We start from the raw sequence: 18,223 nt of genomic DNA, 5'->3' as shown, positions 1-18,223 counted from the left end.
CACCTTCTAAATTTAGCCCACGGATGGTTCAGGAATCAGTGTGTTTTTACATGAGTAGAATGTGTCCTTTTATTTAAAATGCATCTCTGGGTTATTTGTGGGGCATAGGAATTCGTTCATTTCCCCCCAGAAAAAATATAGTCCGGCCCCCTACAAGGTCTGAGGGACACTGGACCGGCCCCCCTGCTGAAAAAGTTTGCTGACCCCTGGTCAAGACCCTCATCCATTTCCAAGTGGTTCATGGGAGAAAAGGTTTAGGGACCACTGACTTGAGAGACTTTTCTGATTAATCCCCACCCCACCCCCAAAAGGCAATACTCTTTGCCCTGGTTTTTGACACCTCAGATCTTTATTTTTAGGACCCATCTTATTCTGCGATTCGTAAGTTGCTTTAAAGTCTCATGGGCCAATAAGTGAGTGTTTCTGGCTGTTAACCAAAAGGTTGGTGGTTCGAGCCCACCTAAGGACGGCTTGGGGCAGAATTCCTGAGCGAGAAGACCCTTGCGATTCTATGATTCTAACTGTGTTTTATTTGTTATAATCCGCACTGGGACTCCCAATTCCTCTCACAGAGCCACAGTTCCCAGAGGGATTTAACAATCAGTTCTTCTTTACAGGGACCTCCAAGACTGGCAGCTCTGTAAGGAGAATTTGGGGTCTCCTAACAACTTTCAGCTAGATGCATTAATTTGCCTATTACTAAACGGTCATGACGACAATACGTTTTCAGTAAGCTCAGTAACACATTTCAGTTAAGTGTACACATCAATTATGAGAGGCGTTTAGAGATGCCCCCTCACAGAACTACAATTCCCAGACTGGTTTCACGGTCAGTCTTCACAGGGAACTCTGGGAATTGTAGCTCTCTGATGGGAACAGACGCTCTCCTAACAACTCTCTGCCACGAATTTTAAAAGTGGCATACATTAAATGTATGGTGTAAACTCCATTCAAACGAGGGGGAGCCCCACAAGAATCTAAGCCAATAGCAGCTCTCTCATGTCCATTAGAATTCAATACAGTCAATACTGGCCACTCCAGAATTAACTCGGGGATTGTGCTGTGACTATAGTTCAGCTGTTCCCCAACCTGGTGCCCTCAGATTACAACTTCCACCAGCCCCAACCAAGGAGCACGTAGTTTAAGAAAACCAGAGGGAAATCAGTTCAGCTCCGAGTCATTCTGCACCCCTGGCTTTTCTGTCGTTTCTCTGCTGTGTGGATTCTTTGATGTTTAGTGACCATGGTCTTCCAAGAAAAACTCCTTCTGTACACCAGGCTTTTATATGGTTTTTCCCTGGCGTAGCGCTTTCTGTAATAATAATTTATTATTTGTACCCCGCCCATCTGGTTGGGTTTCCCCAGCCACTCTGGGCGGCTTCCACAAAGACCAAAAATACACTAAGATGTCATACATTAAAAACTTCCCTGAACAGGGCTGCCTTCAGATGTCTTCTGAATGTCAGGTAGTTGTTTATCTCTTTGACATCTGATGGGAGGGCATTCCACCTGGCGGGCGCCACTACCGAGAAGGCCCTCTGCCTGGTTCCCTGTAACTTTGCTTCTTTCAGTGAGGGAACTGCCAGAAGGCCCTCGGCGCTGGACCTGTGTCCGGGCAGAACGAGGGGGGTAGAGACGCTCCTTCAGGTATACTGGGCCGAAGCCGTTTAGGGCTTTAAAAGTCAACACCAAAACTTTGAATTGTGCTTGGAAACATGCTGGGAGCCAATGTAGGTCTTTCAAGACTGGTGTTATGTAGTCTCGGCGGCCGCCCCCAGTCACCAGTCTAGCTGCTGCATTCTGGATTAGTTGTAGTTTCTGGGTCACCTTCAAAGGTAGCCCCACGTAGAGTGCATTGCAGTAGTCCAAGCGGGAGATAACTAGAGAATGCACCACTCTGGTGAGACAGTCTGTGGGCAGGTAGGGTCTCAGCCTGCGTACCAGGAGGAGCTGGTAGACAGCTGCCCTGGATACAGAATTGACCTGCGCCTCCATGGACAACTGTGAGTCCAAAATGACTCCCAGGCTGTGCACCTGGTCCTTCAGGGGCACAGTTACCCCATTCAGGACCAGGGAATCCCCCACACCCACCCGCCCCCTGTCCCCCCAAAACAGTACTTCTGTCTTGTCAGGATTCAACCTCAATCCATTAGCCACCATCCATCCTCCAACAGCCTCCAGGCACTCACACAGGACCTTCACCGCCTTCACTGGTTCTGATTTGAAACTCAGATCAGTTATCTCATTTCTCTCCTGAGTGAATTTGTGGATGAGAATTGAGGATGCGTTGCGTTGCCTAACCCAACAATTCAGGAATTTTTGTTTTCCTTTTCCGTGATGTGTAGTGAGGTTTATCTTGAAAGGGTACAGCAAGGGAGAGTAGGCCTTATCTTCAGCTGCAAAACCTAGGAGCTGAAGGAGTATCCCTAAGCTTCAGATTTTGCTTCTAAAGGTGGAAGAGAAACCCAGTCTCAAAGTCGCCAGCACCCCTAGCAATAGTGCCTCCATCTTGGATTAAGATTCAGTACATTCACCAACAGCAATTCCAAAACAGACCTCAGGATTAGATGAAACAAATTCTGCATTCCTTAACAGTTCTGCGGTTTATCTGCTCTGTGGATTCTCTGATGTTTGGTGAGATTTGTCTTGTGTGTGAAGTTCTTACCACACTCCGAGCATGTATATGGTTTCTCCCCGCTGTGAATCCGTTGGTGGGAAGCGAGGTATTTGCTAGTACTGAACCTCTTTCCACACTCCAGACATTTGTACGGTTTCTCCCCTGTGTGGGTTCTCTGATGAGAAGTGAAGTCTGAACTCTGACGGAAGCTCTTTCCGCACTCTGAGCACTTAAATGGCTTCCCCCTCGTGTGGATTCGTTGGTGAGCTGTGAGGTATTTGTTGCTACTGAAGCTCTTCCCACATTCCATACAATTATACGGTTTCTCCCCTGTGTGGAGAGTTTGGTGCGAAATCAGACTGGTGCTGAAAAAGAAACTCTTTCCACACTCTAAGCATTTAAAAGATTTTTCCCCTGTGTGGATTTTCTGATGTGAACTGTAGTTGGTTCTATGACTAAACCTCTTTCCACACTCCAAGCACACATACGGCTTCTCCCCTGTGTGGATTCTCTGATGTGAACGGAGGTTTCTGCGATCGCTAAACCGCTTTCCACACTCCAGACATTTATAGGGTTTCTCCCCCGTGTGGATAATTTGATGTGAAGTAAGGCTGGCGCTCGTACTGAAGCTCTTCCTGCACTCCACACATTTATAGGGTTTCTCTCCCGTGTGAAGTTGTTGATGGTGAGTGAGGCTTGTGCTATGATTAAACCTCTTTCCGCACTCCAAACATTTATAGGGTTTCTCCCCTGTGTGGATTTTCTGATGTGCAGTGAGGTTAGTCTGCTGGCTAAAACTTTTTCCACACCTCAAGCACGGATACGGTTTCTCCCCTGTGTGAGTTCGTTGATGGGTAGTGAGATTTATCTTCTGCCTGAAACTCTTTCCGCACTCCACACATTTAAAAGGTTTTTCTCCTGTGTGGACTCTTTGATGAGAAGTCAGGTACTTGCTGCTACTGAAGCTCTTCCCACACTCCAAACACTTATATGGTTTTTCCCCTCTGTGAATATTTTGGTGTGCAACAAGGCCATCCCTCTTATTAAAACACTTTCCACACTCCAAACATTTAAACGGTTTCTCCCCTGTGTGGATTCTCTGATGTGAAGTGAGATACTTGCTGTTGCTGAAACACTTTCCGCACTCCAAGCATTTGTATGGTTTCTCCCCTGTGTGGATTTTTTGATGTGAAGTAAGAGCATCTCTCCTGTTAAAGCTCTTTCCACACTCCAGGCATTTAAATGGTTTCTCTCCTGTGTGGATTCTCTGATGAATCGTGAGATATTTACAAGTGCTGAAACACTTTCCACACTCCAAGCATTTATAGGGCTTCTCCCCTGTGTGGATTCTGTGATGGGAAGTGAGGCTTGTGCTCTGACTGAAGCTCTGTCCGCACTCCATGCATTTATATGGTTTCTCACCCGTGTGGATTCTCTGGTGTTTTCTAAGGGTTGACTTATCGCTGAAGCTTTTGTTACAGTCCGAACATTTAAATGGTTTCTCCCCTGTGTGGATTTTCCAATGAGCAATGTGGCTCAATTTGCAGGTAAAGCTTTCCCCACACACAAGGCACTGGCTCCTTTCCTCTCCTTCGCCTATGTTTTCTTGGACTGGGATTTCAGAAATCTCAGCGCTCTGAAAAGCAGAGGATTCGCTTAGTATGTGTTTCACTTCAGGTTTTGTTCTCCCTTCTTCCTCCTCTTCACATCCGGTTCTGTCTAACAACACCCTGTGTGGTTCATCTTCATTCTCCCTCTCTCTCCTGTCATGTCCTGGAATAATAATAATAATAATAATAATAATAATAATAATAATAATAATAATAATAAATGTTATTTATATCCCGCCCTCCCCAGCCAAAGCCGGGCTCAGGGCGGCTAACAACAATCAAATAATCCAATATTCTAAAAACATTTCATTATAAAAATTAATTAAAATCAAATTGATGGCAACAGTTAAGCAAAATTCTGTGCAGATTGCCAGAGGGGGGAGTAAGGCTGAGCCCTGACCAAAGGCCTGGTGGAACAGCTCTGTCTTGCAGGCCCTGCGGAAAGATGTCAGGGCCCTAGTCTCTTGTGACAGAGCGTTCAGGAAAAAGGAGAGACAATTAATTAGTAACAGCCCAAATGGGAAATAAGAGTCTGATATCAAAGAAGGAGCACGGGGCGGACAACCTTTTTCGTGGCAAGGGTCAGAACAGTGAGTACCTCTTTGTAATTTTGACAAATGACAGGGCCTTTTCGGTGGTGGCTCCCCAATAGTGGAAATGCCCTCCCTAGTGAGGTGAGCCTGCCTCTATCATTATTATCTTTCAGGAGGAATCTGAAAACATTCTTGTTTTGCAAAACAACAACGGATGGGACAGAGTGAGGGAGATATTTATGGAACAACAATGGGATATCTGCTCCGCCCAAGGCAACAGCAACAACCAGGAAAAGATAGACATAACATTTTACAGGGACAGGAAGAAACACCATGGACAGAATAACTGCCACACACAGGAAGAACAAGGATATAGTTTGAGTGCTATATTTTATAAATCATTTAAGGTGTCAATACGAATAGAAGCTATTAATATTGCAGTTGTTGTATAAGGGATTATTATGACAACCGGAATGTAATTGAAATTTATAAGATTTTGGAACGCAGGGGGGGGAAATCATCAAACCATCAATTTTAACACGCCTTATCTAAATTACATAATTCGGTATTTGAATGATTGGTATTAGTAATTGTATTATGAATTGGTATTGTTATAATGAGGCTATTATTGAATTATAATTCAAAACTAATAAAAATTATTATCAAAAAAGAAAAGAAACGATTCCTGTTCACCCAGGCATTTGGTGGCTGAAAAATGCTACTCCGGGCAACCTTGAGATCACTGAAGTAGGTTTTAATTGTAATTCAGGCGTTTGCCTCCTAGGGTGGGTCAGAAGGAAAGGGTTAAAATAGGTGTGATGTGTTTGGCCAGTGAGAATGCAAGGGGGGAGTAAAAGTTAGAGTGGGAGGTTTTGAAAGTCAGTTGAGTTGAGGTTTGGGTTGTTGAGAGTTGAGGTTTGGGAGTTGAAGAAGGAAGAGGGAGGTTTAGATGTGGGTTGGTAGAGTTGTATTGTGAGAGAGTGAGAGGACTTGTGAGGTGGAGTCAGGTAGATAGTTGGGAATAATCAGTTTGAAGTTAAAATAAAAAAATTCCTTCCAGTAGCACCTTAAAGACCAACTAAGTTAGTTCTTGGTATGAGCTTTCGTGTGCATGCACACTTCTTCAGATACCTTAGTTGGTCTTTAAGGTGCTACTGGAAGGAATTTTTTTATTTTGACTATGGCAGACCAACATGGCTACCTATCTGTAACTGGAACCAGTTTGAAGTTGTTAGGAACTAAGAATAAGAAACTGCCAAGTAAAATTAACTGAAACCATAAGCTTGTTCCTGCATTTAAAAATAAACTTGATTATTTGTTTATGTTAACAACTGACAGGACTCCATGTGTCCCCGTGAGATACGGGGTGGTGGCAGCGGAAAAAGCAATGGCAGAGGCGGCACAGGGTCAATAGACCGTCAAACGTCCGGTGCCCCTGTGTGTGATCGCCACGAGGCGGTCCCTGAGGTAGCCTGGACCTAAGTTGTTTGGGGCTTTGCAAACTAATAGAAGGTCCTTAAAACCTGGTTCGGAATCAGATGGGCATGTACAGGATTACGCCGTTAAGTTGCTAAAATTCATGCCAGCCTTCCCCAAACTGCAGGTGTTGTTGAGACTACAGCTCCCATCATCCTTGATTGCTGGCCATGCTGGCTAAGGATGATGGGGATTGTAGTCCGACAAGAGAAGGACTCAAGATTGAAGGAAGTTTGCTTTTAGGCAAACCTCTCTCCTTGCCCTTTTAGAATACAGAGAAGCAAGGAAATTGAGGGAACGTTCTTTCATATGTGGTGGACCTGTAAAAGGGTAAAAAAACGTATTGGGAAACAATCCACAATGAATTTGGGGGGGGGGGTGTTTAAAAGCACTTTCACCCAAAAAACCAGAGTCCTTTTTGTTGGAGATAATTCAGACAGAAATTCCCAGGTGTCAAAAAAGGTTATTTATGTATGCCACTACTCCGGCCTGTGTTTTGTTTGTCCAAAAATGGAAAACAAGCGAGGTCTCAACTAAAGAAGAATGGCAACATAAACTGATGGAATACGTGCAGCTTGCAGACTTAACATATAGAATAAGAGAACAAGAAGAACATACGTTTAGAAAAGATTTGAAAATGTTTATTGAATATAGGAGGGGAAATTGTGCACACCTGAAAACGCTGGCAGCATTAAGATAAATTCAACAGTGTAAATAAGTTTTGATGGATGTAATAATGGAATACTGAATGGTACAGTTTCTGTAAAATATGCAGGGATTTATGATTAGCAAAATGAACCATGGAAAGAGAAGAAGGGAAGTCATTGTTATCCTAAGGATGTTTAAATGAGTACGTATTCAAAATTGTAAAACAGAAAATTTTAATAAAAACTAGAATAGAATAGAATAGAATAGAATAGAATAGAATAGAATAGAATAGAATAGAATAGAATAGAATAGAATCTCTTATTCTTTCTTGAACACCATTCTCTAGGGTTGGGATTTTGGAGCATCAGGGAGGGAGAATGTGATGTGAAACTAAGAGGATGAGGGGGAAAGACTAAGTGCAGGGGAAGGATTTGTGAGTAAGGAGGGGGAAGGTGGAAAGTCTGGAATTTATTATTATTATTTAATCACCTCCCACATACAGGAAAAGATTGAGGCTGGAGATTAGGTCTTATGGGGGCAAGGGAAGGATTTGGGGGCAAGAAGCAAAATAGTACAGGGGCGCCGACTTATAAAAAATATTGGGGAAGCCCGCGAAAGCTCATGAATAATAAATAAGCTCATGAATATGCAGATAAAGTGGCGCCGCCTCCTCGTGAGCGAATAGGGGAGAGCGTGCTGCGCCTATTAATCAGCTCCGAAGGAAATTGGGTGGAGCTTTTGCTCGGGAGGGAGGGCAGGAGGCATGCAGCCTGACCCTGTGCATTTTGGGCTGGGGGAGGGGCGGCGGTGGCGCTCTGCTGGAGGGGCGCTCGAGATTATTGGGGGGGCGGAGCCCCCCAAACGAATTTTTGAGGGGGCTCGGGCCCCCTCAGGCCCCATGGAGTCGGCGCCTATGAAAGAGTGCGACTAATAATAAAAAATAATTTAATCTCCTTCCTTTCCCTGATCAAAAACAGGGCATGTCTGATGCTCTTATGTGTCCATATGAGACTGCAACCTTGGGGCTCCCTCCAGCTTCTTCTAAAATCAAGGAAGGCGGTGAACATCCAACATCCAAGCCTGCCACCATCTGTTGTGGCTTTGACAAAGGCCTGCCAGCTTAAGAGATTCCTGGAAAGGAACCCCGGAAGCCCAGCCAGGCTGGAAGGCAAAGATGCAGGGTGACGAAATGTAATAATAATAATATTTTTTATTTATACCCCACCCTTCCCAGCCAAGGCCGGGCTCAGGGCTGCTAACAAGCAATAATAAAAACAAGTTGAATGAATACAACTTAAAAACAAGATTAAAATACAACATCATAACTGTCAGGGGTTCAGGAGCAGAGGCAAGAGCAAGGGAGGAAACAGAGAGCGAAGGGGAGGAGGCAGAAGAAAAGATGAGTGATGACGACGACCCGAGATCTCCGAGCCTTTCCAGTGAATCAGAAGATTCACAGAAAGGAGCACCAGTGGCCAGGGCAAGGGGGGAGTCTAGGGGGGCACCCCAGGAAGATAGAGCCAGAGGGGACTCAGAGGAGAGCAGTTGGAAATTGGGACCAGCGTCACCGCCAGAGAGCAGGGAAGAGGAAGGGAGCCAGGGAGCAAGCGCTGGCAGCTCACAACAGGGGGAAGGGCATGAGTCAGGAGTGGCCACACCTCCATCGGGGAGCGAAGAAACGGTCAGACGGAAAGTGGAAGGTTGGGCGCGCGCGCCAAGTTCAAATGCACAGGAAAGTGGCGCAGTAGGCAGCCCTGAAAGAGAGCCAGGTCCTAAAGCCCGGCGCAAGGAGACAGGGGGGTCCGGGGGGTCGGCGTCAGAAGAATCCAGGAAGGAAGAGACCCCGGGGAGCAGAGGGACCCAGAGGAGAACAGTCAGGCGGAAAAGGTGGAGCAGGGCTAGGATATTAAGTTGGTGCACAAGGGGCGGAGACTCAGACGGAGCTTCGCCGATCTAGCCACTAGACGTAGAGTTGCACGCAGCAGCTTGAGAATGGAAACTGTAATTCAATAAAGACTTTTACTTAATGATTGCTGGCTAGCGTGATCCTCTGTGAGCTAGGATCTGGAAGCAGCTCTGACAGTAACATTAAAACATTAAAATGCAGCCTCATCGCAGGAGGAGAAAGGAAAAAAGAAAGAGGGGGAGGGAATCAAATTGACTCCAAGCCAAAGGCCAGGCGGAACAACTCTGTCTTACAGGCCCTGCGGAAAGAAATCAGATCCTGCAGGGCCCCGGTCTCATGAGGCAGAGCGTTCCACCAGGCCAGAGCCAGAGTTGAAAAGGCCCTGGCTCTGGTTGAAGCTAATCTAACTTCCTTAGGGCCTGGGACCTCTAGGGTGTTGCTATTTATGTAGCAAGGATACATACAAGAAAAGGGGGAAAAATAGTCTGTAATTATTGTTTTTCGCCATCAACCAAGGAGAAAGGGAGCTCTTACCCAGAAAGGCCACGATTCCAGGCTTCTCCTCCTCCAGGGCTTCCCTTGGGTCCGGATCCATCAGGGTATTCTCGGTGAAATGTACAGCCTCCACTTCAAAGGCACAGGATCCTGGAAGAGAAGGGGAAATATCCTCCAGTTAGTTAATATTTACAACTTGCCATCTCTTTTTCTGGGCAAGCCCCTTGATGTCATAGAATCATAAAACTGCACAGCTGGAAGAGATACCAAGAGTAATTTCGTCTAACCTCCTGCAATGCAGGAATCTCAGCTAAAGCAACTGAAATAAAAAATTTAAGGTCATATATATATATATATATATATATATATATATATATATATATGCTTTCGTAGATTTTCACGGGTACAGGAATGCAGGTTTTGGTGTCTTCGGGTGTCTTCCCGTGTAAGAGTTGGGGTGTCTAGGCGACGTTTCGACGAGGTCTCACTCGTCATCTTCAGGCTGGTGCTTTCGGCTTCTTGTTACTGGAACAGAGCAGGATCTCAGTGTTTGAGTTCCTATAAATACTGTTGAGGGGGTGTGGTGTATAGCCTCCAACGTTCTGGGCAGAGAGGAAGTTCCCAGGATAGTGTGCCTTTTCTTCTTTTGTTCATTAATTACTTGAGGGATATCTTGAGTGATTTCTTGAGTGATATTCTGAGTACCACTTAGGAGGGTCATTAGGTGTGGATTAGTTGCTAAAGCTTTCGTGTCTTGACCTCTTGAGCTTGTGAAGAGTTTTTTTTTCCGAGAAGATGGTTGTACTGCAAATAGTTGTGCTCTGGCTTGGCTTCGTGTATAGGGGCGAGCTGTGGTTTTGTGCCCTGTGCCAGCCAGATCTGTGTAGGGATTGCAGGGGGGTGCAGCATCCGGAGGTGCCACTATGGTTTGGCTACTGGATGGTGTCTGTAATTTATCTGTGGAGAGGGTCTGGGTTTGGGTCTGGTGTGGTTGATTGGAGATGGCGTTCTGTGTGCCTCTGGTTCTGGTGTCGGTTTTTGTGGGGAGGGCTAATTTCCAGATGTCTGGCAGGCGGGACGTGTCGTCACGCTTGTTCATGTTGTGAGGGTGTTTCTCTATCTCGATGGCTTCCATGATTATTCTCTTGTGGTGATGTTCCATGTTAAAGAGCAATTTGGAATCTGCAAAATTAATTTCGTGTCCTGTTTCTTTCATGTGTTGGTAAAGAGAGGAAGTTTTTTCTTCTTTTTTGACGGCATTCTTGTGTTCTGCGATACGTGCATTTATTCGTCTGTTTGTTTGTCCAATGTACGTGGCTGGGCAGACTTTGCAGGGTATTTCATAGACCCCTTGGTTTTCTAACTGGATTTTATCTTTGGGGTTTCTGAGGATATTGGCTATTTTTTGGTTGGTGCAAAAGGCTGTTTTGATATTGTGTTTATGGAGGATTTTGCTAATTTTATCTGTAGTGCCCTTGATATAAGGAAGGAGGGCCATGCCATTGTTTTCTTCTGTGTCTTGGTTTTTGGGGGGTGTTTCTTTTTGGATTAGCTTCGTAACCCTGTTTTGCTGGTATCCGTTGGCGATTAACACATTTGAGAGATTCTGTAACTCAGTTGTCAAGTGGTCTTTGTCAGCCAGGCGTTTGGTTCTGGAGATGAGAGTCTTGGCTACGGAGTTTATTTGTGCAGGGTGGTGGTGTGAGCCTCCTAAGTGGTGGTGTGAGCCTCCTAATGACCCTCCTAAGTGGTACTCAGAATATCACTCAAGAAATCACTCAAGATATCCCTCAAGTAATTAATGAACAAAAGAAGAAAAGGCACACTATCCTGGGAACTTCCTCTCTGCCCAGAACGTTGGAGGCTATACACCACACCCCCTCAACAGTATTTATAGGAACTCAAACACTGAGATCCTGCTCTGTTCCAGTAACAAGAAGCCGAAAGCACCAGCCTGAAGATGACGAGTGAGACCTCGTCGAAACGTCGCCTAGACACCCCAACTCTTACACGGGAAGACACCCGAAGACACCAAAACCTGCATTCCTGTACCCGTGAAAATCTACGAAAGCAAATATCTCACCTCTACGGGGAGGAAACCTTCCAGCTGACAAGAACCTACGAGAAACTAGAAATCCGAAGAGCCACCATCTTATGTGATCTCTTGTTCCTACGCAACTGCCGAGACAACAACTTAATTCCCACATGCTTCCAACTTAAATTCCACTCTAAAACCCCAGCTACCGAAAGGATCCTGAAACGAACTGAACTATCCCTAATCAGAAACGAACTACATAAGAAAAGATACCTACTAAACCAAACCAACAAAGATCTGCTCACTCTTCACCTCAAACTCTGTAACAAAATCCACCCTGCACTCTGGGACAAATGCAAACAACTAGCCGTTTGGAGAGCTGAAACTGAGTCCTCTTACAAGACAGACACACACACCAACAAACTCCACAAACTAGAGAAACGCCAGAAGCCCAGCCACCCTCCACAACAACCCATGAAACAAACAGTACATAACATATCAGACAGGATCCTCACCTCAACTGAAACCAAAGTACTCTCCAAAGGTTTCAACTTTGCAGTCGCCCCGAGACGCATCCCCACGGAAAACATCATATGCGGAGTCGAAGCTAGCCTAACCAAAATCAACCCAGATGAAGCCAATAAAATCAGACTTGAAGTCACCAACATCCTCTGCTCCAGCAAACCACCCAGAAGCAATTTACACAAAGAAGAACGGAAAGCACTCACCAACCTGAGGAAAGACAACAACATAATCATTCTCCCAGCAGACAAAGGTAATGCCACTGTTGTGATGAACACATCGGACTACCAAGCAAAACTATCAAATCTACTCCAAGACCCTACCTACCAACCTATAAAAACAGATCCCACCACCTATCTGGAAAAAACCACCAAATCCAAAATAAAAGCCTCTCCTATCAGTGAAGAAATCCAGCTAAGAATCATCCCCAGAGAAAAATCATCCAGATGCCCCAAACTCTACGGTCTCCCCAAGATACACAAAGAAGGAACACCACTCAGACCAATAGTCAGCTCCATAGGCTCACCTCTACAAAATCTCGCTAAATTTCTCGCTAAGCAACTTCAGCCCTATGCAGAATCTATCGCTTCACACGTTACAAACTCCTTCCAGTTCATAGAAACAATAAAGAAGCAAAACCTACATCCCGATGACCTACTTGTGAGCTTCGATGTTGTATCTCTCTTCACACAAGTGCCCATTAATGAAGCCTTGACAGCCATTCAAAACAAATACAATCCCCCCGAATACATCCTGGACCTGACCAACCACTGCCTAACCAACACGTACTTCATCCACAATGGACAAAGATACAAACAGATAGAAGGAGCACCTATGGGATCACCCCTCTCTCCGGTCATCGCAAATCTGTACATGGAACACTTTGAAACCAATGCTTTAGACAAGTCAGAACACAAACCCAAACTTTGGCTCAGATATGTTGACGACACCTTTGTAATTTGGCCACACGGGAAGGAAAAACTAGATAGCTTCCTCACACATCTCAACAGCCTACACCCCAAAATACAATTCACTATGGAAATAGAAGCCAACAACCAACTTCCCTTCCTTGACGTCCTAATCTACAAAAAACCTGATGGCTCCCTAGGACACACTATCTACCGGAAAAAAACACACACCAACCGCTACTTACATGCACAATCACACCACCACCCTGCACAAATAAACTCCGTAGCCAAGACTCTCATCTCCAGAACCAAACGCCTGGCTGACAAAGACCACTTGACAACTGAGTTACAGAATCTCTCAAATGTGTTAATCGCCAACGGATACCAGCAAAACAGGGTTACGAAGCTAATCCAAAAAGAAACACCCCCCAAAAACCAAGACACAGAAGAAAACAATGGCATGGCCCTCCTTCCTTATATCAAGGGCACTACAGATAAAATTAGCAAAATCCTCCATAAACACAATATCAAAACAGCCTTTTGCACCAACCAAAAAATAGCCAATATCCTCAGAAACCCCAAAGATAAAATCCAGTTAGAAAACCAAGGGGTCTATGAAATACCCTGCAAAGTCTGCCCAGCCACGTACATTGGACAAACAAACAGACGAATAAATGCACGTATCGCAGAACACAAGAATGCCGTCAAAAAAGAAGAAAAAACTTCCTCTCTTTACCAACACATGAAAGAAACAGGACACGAAATTAATTTTGCAGATTCCAAATTGCTCTTTAACATGGAACATCACCACAAGAGAATAATCATGGAAGCCATCGAGATAGAGAAACACCCTCACAACATGAACAAGCGTGACGACACGTCCCGCCTGCCAGACATCTGGAAATTAGCCCTCCCCACAAAAACCGACACCAGAACCAGAGGCACACAGAACGCCATCTCCAATCAACCACACCAGACCCAAACCCAGACCCTCTCCACAGATAAATTACAGACACCATCCAGTAGCCAAACCATAGTGGCACCTCCGGATGCTGCACCCCCCTGCAATCCCTACACAGATCTGGCTGGCACAGGGCACAAAACCACAGCTCGCCCCTATACACGAAGCCAAGCCAGAGCACAACTATTTGCAGTACAACCATCTTCTCGGAAAAAAAAACTCTTCACAAGCTCAAGAGGTCAAGACACGAAAGCTTTAGCAACTAATCCACACCTAATGACCCTCCTAAGTGGTACTCAGAATATCACTCAAGAAATCACTCAAGATATCCCTCAAGTAATTAATGAACAAAAGAAGAAAAGGCACACTATCCTGGGAACTTCCTCTCTGCCCAGAACGTTGGAGGCTATACACCACACCCCCTCAACAGTATTTATAGGAACTCAAACACTGAGATCCTGCTCTGTTCCAGTAACAAGAAGCCGAAAGCACCAGCCTGAAGATGACGAGTGAGACCTCGTCGAAACGTCGCCTAGACACCCCAACTCTTACACGGGAAGACACCCGAAGACACCAAAACCTGCATATATATATATATATATATATATATATATATATATATATATATATATAATAAATGTTCATAAATGTACCAAGCAAACCCATACATAGATATATAAACCACATGTCTGAAGCAGCACAGGAAAAAGCCCCGGATGCATTTTGACTCCCAAACTGACCAAATGATTTCTCTGCAAGGTCAAGGAAAATGGAAAAGCCTCCCTATTGTCTTTTCCTTCACAAATCCCGTCTTAAGGGTATGTCTGTGTATGAATAGGGTGTGAGCCTGTGACCTGGCTCAGGAACTAAGTATTTATCGTTACAAAAGACTCGCCAGGCTCCCCAGGGTATCCAATCAAGTAAGCATTAACAGGTAAGCTGCCAGACAGGAGGTAAACAACGCACTCAGATTTCTGTTGTAGACCACCCTACCACCCTTTCTGTGATATCGGTATGATGTGTCTGGGGGGTGGTCTTGGGCTACACCCCTTTCTGTGATGTATGTATGATGTTTCTGGGGGCGGGCTTGGACTCCAGGGATGGCAATTTAAAGTGTCTATATAAGGGAGGGAACACCATTGTTCTGGGTCCTCCTCCTTTCCTGCAGGTGAGGAGAGCAACCTGTTGCAACAGTTCAGTAAAGATCAGGCTTACGAGCTGCTTTGCTTCTCCATATTCTCTGGTTGGCCTCTGTTCTTTTATCTGACTGATGGAGAACCTGCAAACGACTCTATAAGGGTTCTTGTGTCCCCCATAAGGGAATAAGGGCAGATTTATGTTTACGTTTCTTACACATCCATGACGGACGGAACCTCTGATTAAAAACCTCCAAGGAAGGAGAGTCCACAATTTCCCCACAATTTCCTGGGGGAAAGCGTTCCACTGTCCAACAGCTCTTACCATCAGAAAGTTTTCCAAAATGTTGAGTTGGAATCCTGAAATACACTCAGAGTCGACAGCTCATAGTGGTGAGGAGGAATGGAAGTTCCCCCAGAATGTCTGCTTTATATACATTATTTACACAATGGGCCTCACGTGATTGGCTAATTCCAGGATTCACCTGTAGGCCAATCTGGTTGCGGATTCACTTCTACCTGGGGCTGGACTGGGTGGCTCCTGTGGACCAATCAGACTGCTGCATTCTGAATCCTATTGTTCTAGGACCTGCCTTTTGGATCCTATTCAACTCAGTACATAATAAATCCCCTTTCTTGTAACCTGAAGCCATTGGTTTGAATCCTACCCTCCAGAGCAGGAGAAAACAAGCATGTTCCCTCTTCCACGGGACAGCCCTCCTAAGGCTAGGTTTCCAGACCCTTCATGCTTGGAGCTCAATCAATGCAAGATATATTAAGATATACTTTCTTGGGCTCCATGATCACTGCAGATGGTGACAGCAGTCACAAAATTAAAAGACACCTGCTTCTTGGAAGAAAAACAATGAAAACCTAGACAGCATCCTAAAAAGCTCACTGGAAGGACAGATCTTGAAGCTGAGGCTCCAATACTTTGGCCACCTCATGAGAAGAGAAGACTCCCTGGAAAAGACCCTGGTGTTGGGAAAGATGGAGGGCACAGGGAGAAGGGGACGACAGAGGACGAGATGGCTGGACAGTGTTCTCGAAGCTACCAGCATGAGTTTGACCAAACTGGGAGGCAGTGGAAGACAGGAGGACCTGGCGGGCTCTGGTCCAGGGGGTCACGAAGAGGCGGACGCGACTAAACAACAACAACAAAATTAAGGCACCGATGCAAGGCCAATGTAGTTGATATCCCTGCATTGCAGAGGGTTGGGGCCCCTTCCAACTCTACAATGCTATTATTTTAAGGCACCTGCTCTGCTCAACCCCCTGCCCGTTTTCTCTCCAGTCACTGTCCAGCTACTCTGCGTCTCTGCAACCCGCCTCTCGCTTTTCTCCCTTGCATTTCCCCCCTCCCCATATTCTCTGTGGGTCTCCTTCACCCAAATGCAAGAGGAGGGGGCTCACCAGATCCACACACCCCCGGGTGGAAAGGACAAAGGCCACTTTCCCCAGGTGGAGGCGCACCACCTTCCAGGAACCTGCTTCCGGCTTGCAAAAAAAATCTTCTCTTTGCGCTCCTTGCGCGCACCAAACCTCCGACTTCTCTCCAAGGTTCCCTTTGCAAAGCTGGAGGGGTGAAGTCTTTTGCGACACGCTCCCCCCCTCTCCTTTCCCAATTTCCTTCCTCTCTAGGAATCGCTCTCCTCCGCTTCGCTTTAACCCTTCCTTCCTCAGCTTCTGCCTTCTGGAAGAAGGTACAGTACAGGGTTATAAAAGCCAGGACTGGCCGCCTGAGAAACACTTTCTACACAAATGCAATTCTGGTTCTAAACGCAGCATAAGGAGTCTCTATAGTATATTGTATTTTAAAATGGGGTTTCAGAGTTTTTAGGGGTTTTTGAATGTTTTATGTAGTTTTTCAATTTCATTGTTCTGTATGGGACAATGACAATAAAGATATCGTATATCGTCCAGGCAGCAGCCACGAAATTAAAAGATGCCTGCTTCTTGGGAGAAAAGCAATGACAAACCTAGACAGCATCTTAAAAAGCAGAGATATCACCTTGCCAACAAAGGTCCGTATAGTTAAAGCTACGGTTTTCCCAGTAGTGATGTATGGAAGTGAGAGCTGGACCATAAAGAAGGCTGATCTCCGAAGAATTGATGCTTTTGAATTCTGGTGCTGGAGGAGACTCTTGAGAGTCCCATGGACTGCAAGAAGATCAAACACATCCATTCTGAAGGAAATCAGCCCTGAGTGCTCATTAGAAGGACAGATCCTGAAGCTGAGGCTCCAATACTTTGGCCACGTCATGAGAAGAGAAGACTCCCTGGGAAAGACCCTGATGTTGGGAAAGATGGAGGGCACAAGGAGAAGGGGACAACAGAGGACGAGATGGTGGGACAGTGTTCTCGAACCATTGTATAAATAGTTTCTAGAAAAGAAGAACCGCGGCTCTTGCAAATTCTGCCTCTCCCGGAGATGCGCAAAGGCCCGGTCTTGCGGCTGGCGCCACAACTTTGAGATTAATCTGGAGTGAGAGCCCTGAGTTGTAAACTCTAACTGAAAAGGCGGTCTGCAACAGAAATCTGAGTGCTTTGTTTAACTCCTGTCTGCCAGGTTATCTGATAATGCCTTATCTGATTGTCTTTCCTGGTAGTCTACCCATTCCTTTGAGATGGTAATCACTTAATTCCTGAGACAATGGGAAGCTTCCCTCACCCTCTCCCTCCTTGCAGAGAAACATTTGGTCAGTTTGGGAGTCAAAATGGTCCATTTACTGTTTTGAATGCAATGGTTGTTGTTGTTTAGTTGTTTAGTCGTGTCCGACTCTTCGTGACCCCATGGACCAGAGCACGCCAGGCACTCCTGTCTTCCACTGCCTCCCGCAGTTTGGTCAAACTCATGCTGGTAGCTTCGAGAACACTGGCCCACCATCTCGTCCTCTGTTGTCCCCTTCTCCTTGTGCCCTCCATCTTTCCCAACATCAGGGTCTTTTCCAGGGAGTCTTCTCTTCTCATGAGGTGGCCAAAGTATTGGAGCCTCAGCTTCAGGATCTGTCCTTCCAGTGAACACTCAGGGCTGATTTCCTTCAGAATGGATGTGTTTGATCTTCTTGCAGTCTATGGGACTCTCAAGAATGGTATGCAATGGTACGTTACCATAAAACACGTTAAAGGATCCAATGGCATGTATCACTTAGAAATGTTCTTCTTTTCTAGAAACCATTTATACATTATTATTTTTTTATTTTGAGGAGGAGGAGTGGAATTGCATTTGCAAATGGATCAATCAATTAATCCTTTCTCTAGAGTGTTAATAACAGGATTGTCACAAGACATCTTTGTGGCTTTGCAGGGCAAGGGATCCCCCTCATTCCAACAGTCTTTGCTTCAGGAAGGAATCTGACAGAAGAAGGAGGCGATCC

At 45.5% G+C, this 18,223-nt stretch overlaps 1 protein-coding gene across 1 annotated transcript; it reads right to left on the bottom strand.

The window, feature by feature from the left end:
- Positions 1 to 337: 337 nt before the first annotated feature.
- On the bottom strand, positions 338 to 16,437 carry LOC308580609 (uncharacterized protein). Its single transcript, XM_081182517.1, has 3 exons — positions 16,260 to 16,437; positions 9,324 to 9,434; positions 338 to 4,389 (listed from the first exon to the last, which is right to left on the bottom strand). The coding sequence occupies exons 2-3, from the start codon at positions 9,382 to 9,384 to the stop codon at positions 2,588 to 2,590; spliced, it is 1,863 nt and encodes a 620-aa protein (XP_081038643.1). The 5' UTR covers positions 9,385 to 9,434; positions 16,260 to 16,437; the 3' UTR covers positions 338 to 2,587.
- Between the last annotated feature and the right edge of the window lie 1,786 nt (positions 16,438 to 18,223).

Source organism: Podarcis bocagei (assembly GCF_964188305.1).
Source record: "Podarcis bocagei genome assembly, chromosome: 2".
In the NCBI taxonomy this organism is placed as follows: domain Eukaryota; kingdom Metazoa; phylum Chordata; class Lepidosauria; order Squamata; family Lacertidae; genus Podarcis; species Podarcis bocagei.
This window is presented reverse-complemented; position numbering and strand designations above follow the sequence as displayed.